Genomic DNA, 20,000 nt, shown 5'->3' on the forward strand with positions numbered 1-20,000 from the left:
TGATTCCTTAGGAAGGAAATGACACCATAGTTTCAGCTGATTCCCCGTTAAACTGCTGGAGCGCTGTGTTTTCCTGCTATTGCTGATAACAGAAACAAATGAGGAAAAAGAGCAGAATCTATAAGACACAGAAAAGAGAAAACACAGCGACAGACAGAGAGCAGGGGAAGGATTGAAGGACTGATGGTGATATTGTCTTCACTGTTCTTCTGGTCATTTTTGTGATGACAGTGACTGATTTTGTTGCTTTAATTTCCACATTTTGGGGGAAAATTAAATGTTTTATAGCTAGCACATTTACCATATGATATATGACACTAGATACAGCATTCATACATGACAGAAAGCTTAAAGAGATGAGCATAGATCAGCTGGAGCGCTTGTGTCTGATGTCTGTCGTCTTCTCCGTAGATCCGTATCAGATTTTAGGGCCGACGAGCAGCCGGCTGGCCAATCCAGGTGAGACTCAACGCTTCTCTAGATCCGCTCCAGATTTATATATATAGCGCTTTACAGAAAATCATGTTAATGTTTATAACATCTGAATATCTTCATGCCTTATAGCGTTTAGCCGTATAGAGCTGGACGATAATATTACATTAATAGTATATATTGCTTTGTGAGAGAGTACTGTATGTATACGGAAAAAGATGGACATTTCATTATATATATCCAACTTTATATAAACATAACCTAACCTGGAAAATAATATAGCTACGTTTTGTGACGATATATATATAGAGCTGTACGATATATAGTTACGTTTTACTGCGATATATAGAGCTGTACGATATATAGTTATGTTTTGTGATATATATAGAACTGTACGATATATAGTTATGTTTTGCTGCGATATATAGAGCTGTATGATATATAGTTACGCTTTGCTGCGATATATAGAGCTGTACGATATATAGTTACGTTTTGCTTTGATATATAGAGCTGTACGATATATAGTTACGTTTTGTGACGGTATATATAGAGCTGTACGATATATAGTTACGTTTTGCTGTAATATATAGAGCTGTACGATATATAGTTACGTTTTGTGACGATATATTTAGAGCTGTTCGATATATAGTTACGTTTTGCTGTGATATATAGAGCTGTACAATATATATAGTTTCGTTTTGTGACAATATATATAGAGCTGTACGATATATATAGTTACTTTTTGCTGCGATATATAGAGCTGTACAATATATAGTTATGTTTTGTGACGATATATATAGAGCTGTACAACATATAGTTATGCTTTGCTGCGATATATAGAGCTGTACGATATATAGTTACGTTTTGCTGCGATATATAGAGCTGTACGATATATAGTTACGTTTTGTGACGATATATATAGAGCTGTATAATATAGTTACGTTTTGCTGCGATATATAGAGCTGTACAATATATAGTTACATTTTGTGACGATATATATAGAGCTTTACGATATATAGTTACATTTTACTGCAATATAAAGATCTGTACGATATATAGTTACGTTTTGTGATGATATATATAGAGCTGTACGATATATAGTTACATTTTGTGACGATATATATAGAGCTGTATAATGTAGTTACGTTTTGCTGCGATATATAGAGCTGTACGATATATAGTTACGTTTTGTGATGATTCATAGAACTGTACGATATATAGTTACGTTTTGTGACGATATATATAGACCTGTACGATATATAGTTATGTTTTGCTGCGATATATAGAGCTGTACGATATATAGTTACGTTTTGCTGCGATATATAGAAGCTGTATGATATATAGTTACGCTTTGCTGCGATATATAGAGCTGTACGATATATAGTTACGTTTTGCTGTGATATATAGAGCTGTACGATATATAGTTACGTTTTGCTGTGATATATAGAGCTGTACGATATATAGTTACGTTTTGTGACGATATATATATAGAGCTGTTCGTTATATAGTTACGTTTTGCTTTGATATATAGAACTGTACAATATATATAGTTACGTTTTGTGACAATATATATAGAGCTGTACGATATATAGTTACTTTTTGCTGTTATATATAGAGCTGTACAATATATAGTTATGTTTTCTGACGATATATATAGAGCTGTACGATATATAGTTACGTTTTGTGACGATATATAGAGCTGTACGATATATAGTTATGTTTTGTGATATATATAGAGCTGTACGATATATAGTTACGTTTTGCTGCGATATATAGAGCTGTATGATATATAGTTACGCTTTGCTGCGATATATAGAGCTGTACGATATATAGTTACGTTTTGCTGCGATATATAGAGCTGTACGATATATAGTTACGTTTTGTGACGATATATATAGAGCTGTACGATATATAGTTACATTTTGCTGTGATATATAGAGCTGTACGATATATAGTTACGTTTTGTGACGATATATATAGAGCTGTATGATATATAGTTACGTTTTGCTGCGATATATAGAGCTGTACAATATATATAGTTACGTTTTGTGACAATATATAAAGAGCTGTACGATATATAGTTACTTTTTGCTGCGATATATAGAGCTGTACAATATATAGTTATGTTTTGCTGCGATATATAGAGCTGTACGATATATAGTTACGTTTTGCTGCGATATATAGAGCTGTACAATATATAGTTACATTTTGTGATGATATATATAGAGCTGTACGATATATAGTTACGTTTTACTGCAATATAAAGATCTGTACAATATATAGTTAAGTTTTGTGACGATATATAGAGCTGTGAGATATATAGTTACGTTTTGTGACGATATATATAGAGCTGTACGATATATAGTTACATTTTGTGACGATATATATAGAGCTGTATAATATAGTTACGTTTTGCTGCGATATATAGAGCTGTATGATATATAGTTACGTTTTGTGATGATTCATAGAACTGTACGATATATAGTTACGTTTTGTGACGATATATATAGACCTGTACAATATATAGTTAAGTTTTGCTGCGATATATAGAGCTGTATGATATATAGTTACGTTTTGCTGCGATATATAGAGCCGTATGATATATAGTTACGTTTTGTGATGATTCATAGAGCTGTACGATATATAGTTACGTTTTGTGACGATATATATAGAGCTGTACGATATGTAGTTGTTTTGCTGCGATATATAGAGCTGTATGATATATAGTTACGTTTTGTTGCGATATATAGAGCTATATGATATATAGTTACGTTTTGTGACAATATATAGCGCTGTACGATATATAGTTACATTTTGTTGCGATATATAGAGCTGTATGATATATATAGTTAGGTTTTGTGACGATATATATAGACTTGTACGATATATAGGTACGTTTTGCTGTGATATATAGAGCTGTACGATATATAGTTACGTTTTGCTGTGATATATAGAGCTGTACGATATATAGTTACGTTTTGCTGTGATATATAGAGCTGTACGATATATAGTTACGTTTTGTGACGATATATATATAGAGCTGTTCGTTATATAGTTACGTTTTGCTTTGATATATAGAACTGTACAATATATATAGTTACGTTTTGTGACAATATATATAGAGCTGTACGATATATAGTTACTTTTTGCTGTTATATATAGAGCTGTACAATATATAGTTATGTTTTCTGACGATATATATAGAGCTGTACGATATATAGTTACGTTTTGTGACGATATATAGAGCTGTACGATATATAGTTATGTTTTGTGATATATATAGAGCTGTACGATATATAGTTACGTTTTGCTGCGATATATAGAGCTGTATGATATATAGTTACGCTTTGCTGCGATATATAGAGCTGTACGATATATAGTTACGTTTTGCTGCGATATATAGAGCTGTACGATATATAGTTACGTTTTGTGACGATATATATAGAGCTGTACGATATATAGTTACATTTTGCTGTGATATATAGAGCTCTACGATATATAGTTACGTTTTTTGACGATATATATAGAGCTGTACGATATATAGTTACGTTTTGCTGCGATATATAGAGCTGTACAATATATATAGTTACGTTTTGTGACAATATATATAGAGCTGTACGATATATAGTTACTTTTTGCTGCGATATATAGAGCTGTACAATATATAGTTATGTTTTGCTGCGATATATAGAGCTGTACGATATATAGTTACGTTTTGCTGCGATATATAGAGCTGTACAATATATAGTTACATTTTGTGATGATATATATAGAGCTGTACGATATATAGTTACGTTTTACTGCAATATAAAGATCTGTACAATATATAGTTAAGTTTTGTGACGATATATAGAGCTGTAAGATATATAGTTACGTTTTGTGACGATATATATAGAGCTGTACGATATATAGTTACATTTTGTGACGATATATATAGAGCTGTATAATATAGTTACGTTTTGCTGCGATATATAGAGCTGAATGATATATAGTTACGTTTTGTGATGATTCATAGAACTGTACGATATATAGTTACGTTTTGTGACGATATATATAGACCTGTACAATATATAGTTATGTTTTGCTGCGATATATAGAGCTGTATGATATATAGTTACGTTTTGCTGCAATATATAGAGCTGGATGATATATAGTTACGTTTTGTGACGATATATAGAGCTGTACGATATATAGTTACATTTTGTGACGATATATATAGAGCTGTATAATATAGTTACGTTTTGCTGCGATATATAGAGCCGTATGATATATAGTTACGTTTTGTGATGATTCATAGAGCTGTACGATATATAGTTACGTTTTGTGACGATATATATAGAGCTGTACGATATGTAGTTGTTTTGCTGCGATATATAGAGCTGTATGATATATAGTTACGTTTTGTTGCGATATATAGAGCTATATGATATATAGTTACGTTTTGTGACAATATATAGCGCTGTACGATATATAGTTACATTTTGTTGCGATATATAGAGCTGTATGATATATATAGTTAGGTTTTGTGACGATATATATAGACTTGTACGATATATAGGTACGTTTTGCTGTGATATATAGAGCTGTACGATATATAGTTATGTTTTGCTGCGATTATATAGAGCTGTATGATATATAGTTACATTTTGTGACGATATATATAGAGCTGTACAATATATAGTTATGTTTTGCTGTGATATATAGAGCTGTACAATATATAGTTACGTTTTTTGACGATATATATAGAGCTGTACGATATATAGTTACGTTTTACTGCAATATATAGAGCTGAACAATATATAGTTACGTTTTGTTGTGATATATAGTGCTGTACGATATATAGTTACGTTTTGCTGCAATATATATAGAGCTGTACGATATATAGTTACGCTTTGTGACGATATATAGAGCTGTACGATATGTAGTTACACATTGTGGCGATATATAGAGCTGTACGATATATAGTTACGTTTTGTGACGATATATAGAGCTGTACGATGTATAGTTACATTTTGTGATGATATATAGAGCTGTACAATATATAGTTACGTTTTGCTGCGATATATAGAGCTGTATGATATATAGTTACATTTTTTGACGATATATATAGAGCTGTACGATATATAGTTACGTTTTGCTGTGATATATAGAGCTGTACGATATATAGTTACGTTTTGTGACGATATATATAGAGCTGTACGATATATAGTTACGTTTTGCTGCGATATATAGAGCTGTACAATATATATAGTTACGTTTTGTGACAATATATATAGAGCTGTACGATATATAGTTACTTTTTGCTGCGATTATATAGAGCTGTACAATATATAGTTATGTTTTGTGACGATGTATATAGAGCTCTACGATATATAGTTACGTTTTGCTGCAATATAAAGATCTGTACGATATATAGTTAAGTTTTGTGACGATATATAGAGCTGTAAGATAAATAGTTACGTTTTGTGATGATATATATAGAGCTGTACGATATATAGTTACATTTTGTGACGATATATATAGAGCTGTATAATCTAGTTACAATTTGCTGCGATATATAGAGCTGTATGATATATAGTTACGTTTTGTGATGATTCATAGAACTGTACGATATATAGTTACGTTTTGTGACGATATATATAGACCTGTACGATATATAGTTATGTTTTGCTGCGATATATAGAGCTGTATGATATATAGTTACGTTTTGCTGCGATATATAGAGCTGTATGATATATAGTTACGTTTTGTGACGATATATATAGAGCTGTACGATATATAGTTACATTTTGTGACGATATATATATAGAGCAGTATAATATAGTTCCGTTTTGCTGCGATATATAGAGCCGTATGATATATAGTTACGTTTTGTGATGATTCATAGAGCCTTACGATATATAGTTACGTTTTGTGACGATATATATAGACCTCTACGATATGTAGTTGTATTGCTGCGATATATAGAGCTGTATGAGATATAGTTACGTTTTGTTGCGATATATAGAGCTATATGATATATAGTTAAGTTTTGTGGCAATATATAGCGCTGTACGATATATAGTTACATTTTGTTGCGATATATAGAGCTGTATGATATATATAGTTAGGTTTTGTGACGATATATATAGACCTGTACGATATATAGGTATATTTTGCTGTGATATATAGAGCTGTACGATATATAGTTATGTTTTACTGCGATTATATAGAGCTGTATGATATATAGTTACATTTTGTGACGATATATGTAGAGCTGTATGATATATAGTTACGTTTTGCTGTGATATATAGAGCTGTACAATATATAGTTACGTTTTTTGACGATATATATAGAGCTGTACGATATATAGTTACGTTTTACTGCAATATATAGAGCTGAACAATATATAGTTACGTTTTGTTGTGATATATAGTGCTGTACGATATATAGTTACGTTTTGCTGCAATATATATAGAGCTGTACGATATATAGTTACGCTTTGTGACGATATATAGAGCTGTACGATATGTAGTTACACATTGTGGCGATATATAGAGCTGTACGATATATAGTTACGTTTTGTGACGATATATAGAGCTGTACGATGTATAGTTACATTTTGTGATGATATATAGAGCTGTACAATATATAGTTACGTTTTGCTGCGATATATAGAGCTGTATGATATATAGTTACATTTTTTGACGATATATATAGAGCTGTACGATATATAGTTACGTTTTGCTGTGATATATAGAGCTGTACGATATATAGTTACGTTTTGTGACGATATATATAGAGCTGTACGATATATAGTTACGTTTTGCTGCGATATATAGAGCTGTACAATATATATAGTTACGTTTTGTGACAATATATATAGAGCTGTACGATATATAGTTACTTTTTGCTGCGATTATATAGAGCTGTACAATATATAGTTATGTTTTGTGACGATGTATATAGAGCTCTACGATATATAGTTACGTTTTGCTGCAATATAAAGATCTGTACGATATATAGTTAAGTTTTGTGACGATATATAGAGCTGTAAGATAAATAGTTACGTTTTGTGATGATATATATAGAGCTGTACGATATATAGTTACATTTTGTGACGATATATATAGAGCTGTATAATCTAGTTACAATTTGCTGCGATATATAGAGCTGTATGATATATAGTTACGTTTTGTGATGATTCATAGAACTGTACGATATATAGTTACGTTTTGTGACGATATATATAGACCTGTACGATATATAGTTATGTTTTGCTGCGATATATAGAGCTGTATGATATATAGTTACGTTTTGCTGCGATATATAGAGCTGTATGATATATAGTTACGTTTTGTGACGATATATATAGAGCTGTACGATATATAGTTACATTTTGTGACGATATATATATAGAGCAGTATAATATAGTTCCGTTTTGCTGCGATATATAGAGCCGTATGATATATAGTTACGTTTTGTGATGATTCATAGAGCCTTACGATATATAGTTACGTTTTGTGACGATATATATAGACCTCTACGATATGTAGTTGTATTGCTGCGATATATAGAGCTGTATGAGATATAGTTACGTTTTGTTGCGATATATAGAGCTATATGATATATAGTTAAGTTTTGTGGCAATATATAGCGCTGTACGATATATAGTTACATTTTGTTGCGATATATAGAGCTGTATGATATATATAGTTAGGTTTTGTGACGATATATATAGACCTGTACGATATATAGGTATATTTTGCTGTGATATATAGAGCTGTACGATATATAGTTATGTTTTACTGCGATTATATAGAGCTGTATGATATATAGTTACATTTTGTGACGATATATGTAGAGCTGTATGATATATAGTTACGTTTTGCTGTGATATATAGAGCTGTACAATATATAGTTACGTTTTTTGACGATATATATAGAGCTGTACGATATATAGTTACGTTTTACTGCAATATATAGAGCTGAACAATATATAGTTACGTTTTGTTGTGATATATAGTGCTGTACGATATATAGTTACGTTTTGCTGCAATATATATAGAGCTGTACGATATATAGTTACGCTTTGTGACGATATATAGAGCTGTACGATATGTAGTTACACATTGTGGCGATATATAGAGCTGTACGATGTATAGTTACATTTTGTGATGATATATAGAGCTGTACAATATATAGTTACGTTTTGCTGTGATATATAGAGCTGTACGATATATAGTTACATTTTTTGACGATATATATAGAGCTGTACGATATATAGTTACGTTTTGCTGTGATATATATAGAGCTGTACGATATATAGTTACATTTTGTAACGATATATATAGAGCTGTATAATATAGTTACGTTTTGCTGCGATATATAGAGCTGTATGATATATAGTTACGTTTTGTGATGATTCATAGAACTGTACGATATATAGTTACGTTTTGTGACGATATATATAGACCTGTACGATATATAGTTATGTTTTGCTGCGATATATAGAGCTGTACGATATATAGTTACGTTTTGTGACGATATATAGAGCTGTATGATATATAGTTACATTTTGTGACGATATATATAGAGCTGTACGATATATAGTTACGTTTTGCTGTGATATATAGATGCAATACTAGACATTGCAGTTAAGGCATGACCATTGGACAGTGAAATGCTCGTTGGGTCAGCAGGATCTGACAAAAACAGGTGGCGGAGAAAAGACACCTGTTAACTGCAAAAGAATTAAGAATTAAGGTGAAGAATTAAGGGTGAAACCATCAGGAACCCTTTAGTCTCCAGCGCCACCATTTTCCAAAGCTGCAACCTACCTGGAGTCTCCAGAAGTGCAAGGTGTCAGGATCTCAGAGACTTCAGTTAGGTAAAGAATCCTAAAAAATGACCCCCACTAAATAAGAATCATAAGCTGAAGTGTAGTACGTTTTGGGAGTTCATTTTAGTCCATCCTGAAGTCCGTTTTGCAGAGATGGACTAAAAATGAACTCCCAAAACGTACTGCCAGATTCTGGAAGATGAATTCTTCAAACAGTGGTACTAGAGGATGTGGTGCTGGTCCTTCAAGAGTCACTCTTAACCTATCTGTTCATAAAGCCTATAAAAAAACCTTCTTCATGTATTTTACAACACTTCAGCTTGTGATTCTTATCTAGTGGGGGTCATTTTTTAGGATTCTTTACCTAACTGAAGTCTCTGAGATCCTGACACCTGCACTTCTGGAGACTCCAGGTAGGTTCAGCTCTGGAAAATGGTGGCGCTGGAGACTAAAGGGTTCCTGATGGTTTCACCCTTAATTCTTCACCTTAATTCTTCATTCTTTTGCAGTTAACAGGTGTCTTTTCTTCACCACCTGTTTTTGTCTGACCCTGCTGACCCAACGAGCATTTCACTGTCCAATGGTCATGCCTTAACTGCAATGTCTAGTATTGCATTAGTATTGCATCCTTCTCATGGGCATTTAATACTTTTTGACTTTTCAGTCTGAGTTAAATCTCTTTTTTGGCTCAATTTATCTGTAAAAGAAAACATGCCTAATAATTCTGCACACCTGAATATAAGGTGATTTTCATTTCCAGCCTTTATGAACAATTATGTATCACTTATACATTATTAAATACAAAATCAATAGTAGTTATTAGGATTACTGTGGTTTGGAATTGGTCAAATGTGCCTGGAAAAAAAATATGATCAGAAAATCAACGTGCCTAATAATTCTGCACTCCCTGTAGAGCTGTACAATATATAGTTACGTTTTTTGACGATATATATAGAGCTGTACCATATATAGTTACGTTTTACTGCAATATATAGAGCTGAACTATATATAGTTACGTTTTGTTGTGATATATAGTGCTGTACGATATATAGTTACCTTTTGCTGCAATATATATAGAGCTGTACGATATATAGTTACGCTTTGTGACGATATATAGAGCTGTACGATATGTAGTTACACATTGTGGCGATATATAGAGCTGTACGATATATAGTTACGTTTTGTGACGATATATAGAGCTGTACGATGTATAGTTACATTTTGTGATGATATATAGAGCTCTACAATATATAGTTACGTTTTGCTGTGATATATAGAGCTGTACAATATATAGTTACGTTTTGTGACGATATATATAGAGCTGTACGATATATAGTTACGTTTTGCTGCGATATATAGAGCTGTACATTATATAGTCACGTTTCGTTGTGATATATAGTGCTGTACGATATATAGTTACGTTTTGCTGCAAGATATATAGAGCTGTACGATATATAGTTTCGCTTTGTGACGATATATAGAGCTGTACGATATATAGTTAAGTTTTGTGACGATATATAGAGCTGTACGATATATAGTTACACTTTGTGGCGATTTATAGAGCTGTACAATGTATAGTTACATTTTGTGATGCTATATAGAGCTGTATGATATATAGTTACATTTTGTGACGATATATATAGAGCTGTACTATATATAGTTATGTTTTGCTCTGATATATAGACCTGTACAATATATAGTAACGTTTTTTGACGATATATATAGAGCTGTACGATATATAGTTACGTTTTACTGCAATATATAGAGCTGAACAATATATAGTTACGTTTTGTTGTGATATATAGTGCTGTACGATATATAGTTACGTTTTGCTGCAATATATATAGAGCTGTACGATATATAGTTACGCTTTGTGACGATATATAGAGCTGTACGATATGTAGTTACACATTGTGGCGATATATAGAGCTGTACGATGTATAGTTACATTTTGTGATGATATATAGAGCTGTACAATATATAGTTACGTTTTGCTGTGATATATAGAGCTGTACGATATATAGTTAAATTTTTTGACGATATATATAGAGCTGTACGATATATAGTTACGTTTTGCTGTGATATATATAGAGCTGTACGATATATAGTTACATTTTGTAACGATATATATAGAGCTGTATAATATAGTTACGTTTTGCTGCGATATATAGAGCTGTATGATATATAGTTACGTTTTGTGATGATTCATAGAACTGTACGATATATAGTTACGTTTTGTGACGATATATATAGACCTGTACGATATATAGTTATGTTTTGCTGCGATATATAGAGCTGTATGATATATAGTTACGTTTTGTGACGATATATAGAGCTGTATGATATATAGTTACATTTTGTGACGATATATATAGAGCTGTACGATATATAGTTACGTTTTGCTGTGATATATAGATGCAATACTAGACATTGCAGTTAAGGCATGACCATTGGACAGTGAAATGCTCGTTGGGTCAGCAGGATCTGACAAAAACAGGTGGTGAAGAAAAGACACCTGTTAACTGCAAAAGAATTAAGAATTAAGGTGAAGAATTAAGGGTGAAACCATCAGGAACCCTTAAGTCTCCAGCGCCACCATTTTCCAAAGCTGCAACCTACCTGGAGTCTCCAGAAGTGCAAGGTGTCAGGATCTCAGAGACTTCAGTTAGGTAAAGAATCCTAAAAAATGACCCCCCCTTAAAAAGAATCATAAGCTGAAGTGTAGTACGTTTTGGGAGTTCATTTTAGTCCATCCTGAAGTCCGTTTTGCAGAGATGGACTAAAAATGAACTCCCAAAACGTACTGCCAGATTCTGGAAGATGAATTCTTCAAACAGTGGTACTAGAGGATGTGGTGCTGGTCCTTCAAGAGTCACTCTTAACCTATCTGTTCATAAAGCCTATAAAAAAACCTTCTTCATGTATTTTACAACACTTCAGCTTGTGATTCTTATCTAGTGGGGGTCATTTTTTAGGATTCTTTACCTAACTGAAGTCTCTGAGATCCTGACACCTGCACTTCTGGAGACTCCAGGTAGGTTCAGCTCTGGAAAATGGTGGCGCTGGAGACTAAAGGGTTCCTGATGGTTTCACCCTTAATTCTTCACCTTAATTCTTAATTCTTTTGCGGTTAACAGGTGTCTTTTCTCCACCACCTGTTTTTGTCTGACCCTGCTGACCCAACGAGCATTTCACTGTCCAATGGTCATGCCTTAACTGCAATGTCTAGTATTGCATTAGTATTGCATCCTTCTCATGGGCATTTAATACTTTTTGACTTTTCAGTCTGAGTTAAATCTCTTTTTTGGCTCAATTTATCTGTAAAAGAAAACATGCCTAATAATTCTGCACACCTGAATATAAGGTGATTTTCATTTCCAGCCTTTATGAACAATTATGTATCACTTATACATTATTAAATACAAAATCAATAGTAGTTATTAGGATTACTGTGGTTTGGAATTGGTCAAATGTGCCTGGAAAAAAAATATGATCAGAAAATCAACGTGCCTAATAATTCTGCACTCCCTGTAGAGCTGTACAATATATAGTTAAGTTTTTTGACGATATATATAGAGCTGTACCATATATAGTTACGTTTTACTGCAATATATAGAGCTGAACTATATATAGTTACGTTTTGTTGTGATATATAGTGCTGTACGATATATAGTTACCTTTTGCTGCAATATATATAGAGCTGTACGATATATAGTTACGCTTTGTGACGATATATAGAGCTGTACGATATGTAGTTACACATTGTGGCGATATATAGAGCTGTACGATATATAGTTACGTTTTGTGACGATATATAGAGCTGTACGATGTATAGTTACATTTTGTGATGATATATAGAGCTCTACAATATATAGTTACGTTTTGCTGTGATATATAGAGCTGTACAATATATAGTTACATTTTGTGACGATATATATAGAGCTGTACGATATATAGTTACGTTTTGCTGCGATATATAGAGCTGTACATTATATAGTCACGTTTCGTTGTGATATATAGTGCTGTACGATATATAGTTACGTTTTGCTGCAAGATATATAGAGCTGTACGATATATAGTTTCGCTTTGTGACGATATATAGAGCTCTACGATATATAGTTAAGTTTTGTGACGATATATAGAGCTGTACGATATATAGTTACACTTTGTGGCGATTTATAGAGCTGTACAATGTATAGTTACATTTTGTGATGCTATATAGAGCTGTATGATATATAGTTACATTTTGTGACGATATATATAGAGCTGTACTATATATAGTTATATTTTGCTCTGATATATAGACCTGTACAATATATAGTAACGTTTTTTGACGATATATACAGAGCTGTACGATATATAGTTACGTTTTGTGACGATATATATAGAGCTGTACGATATATAGTTATGTTTTGTTGCGATATATAGTGCTGTACGATATATAGTTACGTTTTGCTGCGATATATATAGAGCTGGACGATATATAGAGCTGGACGATATATAGTTAAGTTTTGGGACGATATATAGAGCTGTACGATATATAGTTACACTTTGTGGCGATATATAGAGCTGTACGATATATAGTTACGTTTTGTGACGATATATAGAGCTGTACGATATATAGTTGTGTTTTGTGGCGATATATAGAGCTGTACGATATATAGTTACGTTTTGTGACGATATATAGAGCTGTACGATGTATAGTTACATTTTGTGATGATATATAGAGCTGTACGATATATAGTTGTGTTTTGTGACGATATATAGAGCTGTACGATGTATAGTTACATTTTGTGATGACATATAGAGCTGTACAATATATAGTTACGTTTTGCTGCGATATATAGAGCTGTATGATATATAGTTACATTTTTTGACGATATATATTGAGCTGTACGATATATAGTTACGTTTTGCTGTGATATAGAGCTGTACGATATATAGTTACGTTTTGTGACGATATATATAGAGCTGTATGATATATAGTTACGTTTTGCTGCGATATATAGAGCTGTACAATATACATAGTTACGTTTTGTGACTATATATAGAGCTGTACGATATATAGTTACTTTTTGCTGCGATATATAGAGCTGTACAATATATAGTTATGTTTTGTGACGATATAAATAGAGCTCTACGATATATAGTTACGTTTTGCTGCGATATATAGAGCTGTACAATATATAGTTACATTTTGTGACGATATATATAGAGCTGTACGATATATAGTTACGTTTTACTGCAATATAAAGATCTGTACGATATATAGTTAAGTTTTGTGATGATCTATAGAGCTGTAAGATATATAGTTACGTTTTGTGATGATATATATAGAGCTGTACGATATATAGTTACATTTTGTGACGATATATATAGAGCTGTATAATATAGTTACGTTTTGCTGCGATATATAGAGCTGTATGATATATAGTTACGTTTTGTGACGATATATATAGAGCTGTACGATATATAGTTACATTTTGTGACTATATATATAGAGCAGTATAATATAGTTACGTTTTGCTGCGATATATAGAGCCGTATGATATATAGTTACGTTTTGTGATGATTCATAGAGCTCTACGATATATAGTTACGTTTTGTGACGATATATATAGACCTGTACGATATGTAGTTGTTTTGCTGCGATATATAGAGCTGTATGACATATAGTTATGTTTTGTTGCGATATATAGAGCTATATGATATATAGTTACGTTTTGTGACAATATATAGCGCTGTATGATATATATAGTTAGGTTTTGTGACGATATATATAGACCTGTACGATATATAGGTACATTTTGCTGTGATATATAGAGCTGTACGATATATAGTTATGTTTTGCTGCGATTATATAGAGCTGTATGATATATAGTTACATTTTGTGACGATATATATAGAGCTGTACGATATATAGTTACGTTTTGCTGTGATATATAGCGCTCTACAAGATATAGTTACATTTTTTGACGATATATATAGAGCTGTACGATATATAGTTACGTTTTACTGCAATATATAGAGCTGAACAATATATAGTTACGTTTTGTTGTGATATATAGTGCTGTACGATATATAGTTACGTTTTGTGGCGATATATAGAGCTGTACGATGTATAGTTACATTTTGTGATGATATATAGAGCTGTATGATATATAGTTACGTTTTGCTGTGATATATAGAGCTGTACAATATATAGTTAGGTTTTTTTGACGATATATATAGAGCTGTACGATATATAGTTACGTTTTACTGCAATATATAGAGCTGAACAATATATAGTTACGTTTTGTTGTGATTATATAGTGCTGTACGATATATAGTTACGTTTTGCTGCAATATATATAGAGCTGTACAATATATATTTACGTTTTGCTGTGATATATAGAGCTGTACAATATATAGTTACGTTTTGTGACGATATATATAGAGCTGTACGATATATAGTTACGTTTTGCTGCGATATATAGAGCTGTACATTATATAGTTAAGTTTCGTTGTGATATATAGTGCTGTACGATATGTAGTTACGTTTTGCTGCAAGATATATAGAGCTGTACGATATATAGTTTCGCTTTGTGACGATATATAGAGCTGTACGATATATAGTTAAGTTTTGTGACGATATATAGAGCTGTACGATATATAGTTACACTTTGTGGCGATATATAGAGCTGTACAATGTATAGTTACATTTTGTGATGATATATAGAGCTGTACAATATATAGTTATGTTTTGCTCTGATATATAGAGCTGTACAATATATAGTAACGTTTTTTGACGATATATACAGAGCTGTACGATATGTAGTTACGTTTTGTGACGATATATATAGAGCTGTACGATATATAGTTACGTTTTGTTGCAATATATAGTGCTGTACGATATATAGTTACGTTTTGCTGCGATATATATAGAGCTGTACAATATATAGTTACGTTTCGTTGTGATATATAGTGCTGTACGATATGTAGTTACGTTTTGCTGCAAGATATATAGAGCTGTACGATATATAGTTTCGCTTTGTGACGATATATAGAGCTGTACGATATATAGTTAAGTTTTGTGACGATATATAGAGCTGTACGATATATAGTTACACTTTGTGGCGATATATAGAGCTGTACAATGTATAGTTACATTTTATGATATATAGAGCTGTACAATATATAGTTATGTTTTGCTCTGATATATAGAGCTGTACAATATATAGTAACGTTTTTTGACGATATATACAGAGCTGTACGATATGTAGTTACGTTTTGTGACGATATATATAGAGCTGTACGATATATAGTTACGTTTTGTTGCAATATATAGTGCTGTACGATATATAGTTACGTTTTGCTGCGATATATATAGAGCTGGACGATATATAGAGCTGGACGATATATAGTTAAGTTTTGGGACGATATATAGAGCTGTACGATATATAGTTACACTTTGTGGCGATATATAGAGCTGTACGATATATAGTTACGTTTTGTGACGATATATAGAGCTGTACGATGTATGGTTACATTTTGTGATGATATATTGAGCTGTACAATATATAGTTACGTTTTGTGATGATATATAGAGCTGTACGATATATAGTTACGTTTTGTGACAATATATAAAGCTGTACGATATATAGTTGTGTTTTTTGGCGATATATAGAGCTCTACGATATATAGTTACACTTTGTGACGATATATAGAACTGTACGATATATAGTTACGTTTTGTGACGATATATAGAGCTGTACGATGTATAGTTACACTTTTTGACGATATATAGAGCTGTACGATATATAGTTACGTTTTGTGACGATATATAGAGCTGTACGATGTATAGTTACATTTTGTGATGATATATAGAGCTGTACAATATATAGTTAAGTTTTGTGACGATATATAGAGCTGTACGATATATAGTTACGTTTTGCGACGATATATAGAGCTGTACGATATATAGTTGTTTTGTGACGATATATAGAGCTGTACGATATATAGTTACATTTTGTGAGACGATATATAGAGCTGTACGATATATAGTTACATTTTGTGACGATATATAGAGCTGTACAATATATAGTTACGTTTTGTGACGATATATAGAGCTGTACGATATATAGTTACGTTTTGTGACAATATACAGTGAGGAAAATAAGTATTTGAACACCCTGTTATTTTGCAAGTTCTCCCACTTAGACATCATGGAGGGTCTGAAATTGTCATCGTAGGTGCATGTCCACTGTGAGAGACATAATCAAAAAAAATTAATTCCAATGTATGATTTTTTTACTATTAATTGTATGATACAGCTGCAAATAAGTATTTGAACACCTAAGAAAATCAATGTTAATATTTGGGACTGTAGCCTTTGTTTGCAATTCCAGAGGTCAAAGGTTTCCTGTAGTTTTTCAGCAGGTTTGCACTGCAGGAGGGATTTTGGCCCACTCCTCCACACAGATCTTCTCTAGATCAGTCAGGTTTCTGGCCTGAGTTTGAGCTCCTCCACAGATTTTCTATTGGGTTTAGGTCTGGAGACTGGCTAGGCCACGCCAGAACATTGATATTCTTCTTACAGAGCCACTCCTTTGTTCTCCTGGCTGTGCTTCGGGTCATTGTCATGTTGGAAGACCCAGCCTCGACCCATCTTCAGCTCTAACTGAGGGAAGGAGGCTGTTCCCCAAAATCTCATCCTCTCCTTAATACAGTGCAGTCGCCCTGTCCCATGTGCAGAAAAACACCCCCACAGCATGATGCTGCCACCCCCATGCTTCACAGTAGGGATGGTGTTCTTGGGATGGTACTCATCATTCTTCTTCCTCCAAACACGTTTAGTGGAATTATGACCAAAAAGTTCTATTTTGGTCTCATCTGACCACATGACTTTCTCCCATGACTCCTCTGGATCATCCAAATGGTCATTGGCAAACTTAAGCCGGGCCTGGACATGTGCTGGTTTAAGCAGGGGAACCTTCCGTGCCATGCATGATTTCAAACCATGACCATGTCTTAGTGTATTACCAACAGTAACCTTGGAAACTGTGGTCCCAGCTCTTTTCAGGTCATTGAGCAGCTCCTCCTGTAGTTCTGGGCTGATTTCTCACCTTTCTTAGGATCATTGAGACCCCACGAGGTGAGATCTTGCATGGAGCCCCAGTCCGAGGGAGATTGACAGTCGTGTTTAGCTTCTTCCATTTTCTAATGATTGCTCCAACAGTGGACCTTTTTTCACCAAGCTGCTTGGCAATTTCCCCGTAGCCCTTTCCAGCCTTGTGGAGGTGTACAATTTTGTCTCTAGTGTCTTGGGACAGCTCTTTGGTCTTGGCCATGTTAGTAGTTGGATTCTTACTGATTGTATGGGGTGGACAGGTGTCTTTATGCAGCTAACGACTTCAAACAGGTGCATCTAATTTAGGATAATAAATGGAGTGGAGGTGGACATTTTAAAGGCAGACTAACAGGTCTTTGAGGGTCAGAATTCTAGCTGATAGACAGGTGTTCAAATACTTATTTGCAGCTGTATCATACAAATAAATAGTTAAAAAATCATACATTGTGATTTCTGGATTTTTTTTTTTTTGATTATGTCTCTCACAGACATGCACCTACGATGACAATTTCAGACCCCTCCATGATTTCTAAGTGGGAGAACTTGCAAAATAGCAGGGTGTTCAAATACTTATTTTCCTCACTGTATATAGAGCTGTACGAAATATAGTTGTTTTGTGACAATATATATAGAGCTGTACGATATATAGTTACGTTTTGTGACGATATATAGAGCTGTACGAAATATAATTACGTTTTGTTGCAATATATATATAGAGCTGTACGATATATAGTTAGGTTTTGCTGCGATTATATAAAGTTGTACGATATATAGTTACATTTTGTGACAATACATATAGAGCTGTACGATGTATAGTTACGTTTTGCTGCGATTATATAAAGCTGTACGATATACAGTTACTTTTTGTGACGATATATATAGACCTGTACGATATATAGTTACGTTTTATTGCGATATATAGACCTGTACAATATATAGTTACGTTTTGCGGCGATATATATAGAGCTGTACGAAATATGTAGTTACGTTTTGTTGCGATATATATATAGACCTGTACGATATATAGTTATGCTTTGTAACGATATATATAGACTTGTACGATATATAGTAACGTTTTGCTGCGATATATAGAGCTGTAGGATATATAGTTACGTTATATATAGAGCTGTACGATATATAGTTACGTTTTGTGACGATATATAGAGCTGTACCATATATAGTTACGTTTTACTGCGATATAAAGCTGTATGATAAATAATACAATTTTTGATGACACTGTATAAACAATAACAGTTGAGATTTGCTGTACTATATATTGAGTGTACTGAGTTGTATAAAGGATATATAATTGTATAATTAGTTAATTAATTAAAGTTGTCCCATCCTAATGTGTTCTCAGGCTCGGGGCAGATCCAGCTGTGGCAGTTCCTCCTGGAGCTTCTGTCCGACAGCTCCAACTCGTCCTGCATCACGTGGGAAGGAACCAACGGCGAGTTCAAGATGACCGACCCAGACGAGGTGGCGCGGCGCTGGGGTGAGCGGAAGAGCAAGCCCAACATGAACTACGACAAGCTGAGTCGAGCCCTGCGCTACTACTACGACAAGAACATCATGACCAAAGTGCACGGCAAACGCTACGCGTACAAGTTCGACTTCCACGGAATCGCTCAGGCCCT

General features: G+C 33.1%; 1 protein-coding gene across 5 annotated transcripts in view; it reads left to right on the plus strand.

Annotated features, from left to right (window-relative positions):
* Positions 1–20,000, plus strand: part of erg (ETS transcription factor ERG) — a 136,876-nt gene that overhangs the window by 115,129 nt on the left and 1,747 nt on the right. For all 5 annotated transcript variants that reach the window (XM_079804627.1, XM_079804625.1, XM_079804629.1 and 2 more), the window contains 2 exons: positions 412–459; positions 19,724–20,000. The exon at positions 19,724–20,000 is cut by the window's right edge and continues 1,747 nt beyond it. In XM_079804627.1, coding sequence (XP_079660753.1) covers positions 412–459; positions 19,724–20,000 — 325 coding nt within the window. The remainder of the gene's footprint in view (positions 1–411; positions 460–19,723) is intronic.

This window comes from Gobio gobio, assembly GCF_949357685.1.
Source record: "Gobio gobio genome assembly, chromosome: 22".
Classification (NCBI taxonomy): domain Eukaryota; kingdom Metazoa; phylum Chordata; class Actinopteri; order Cypriniformes; family Gobionidae; genus Gobio; species Gobio gobio.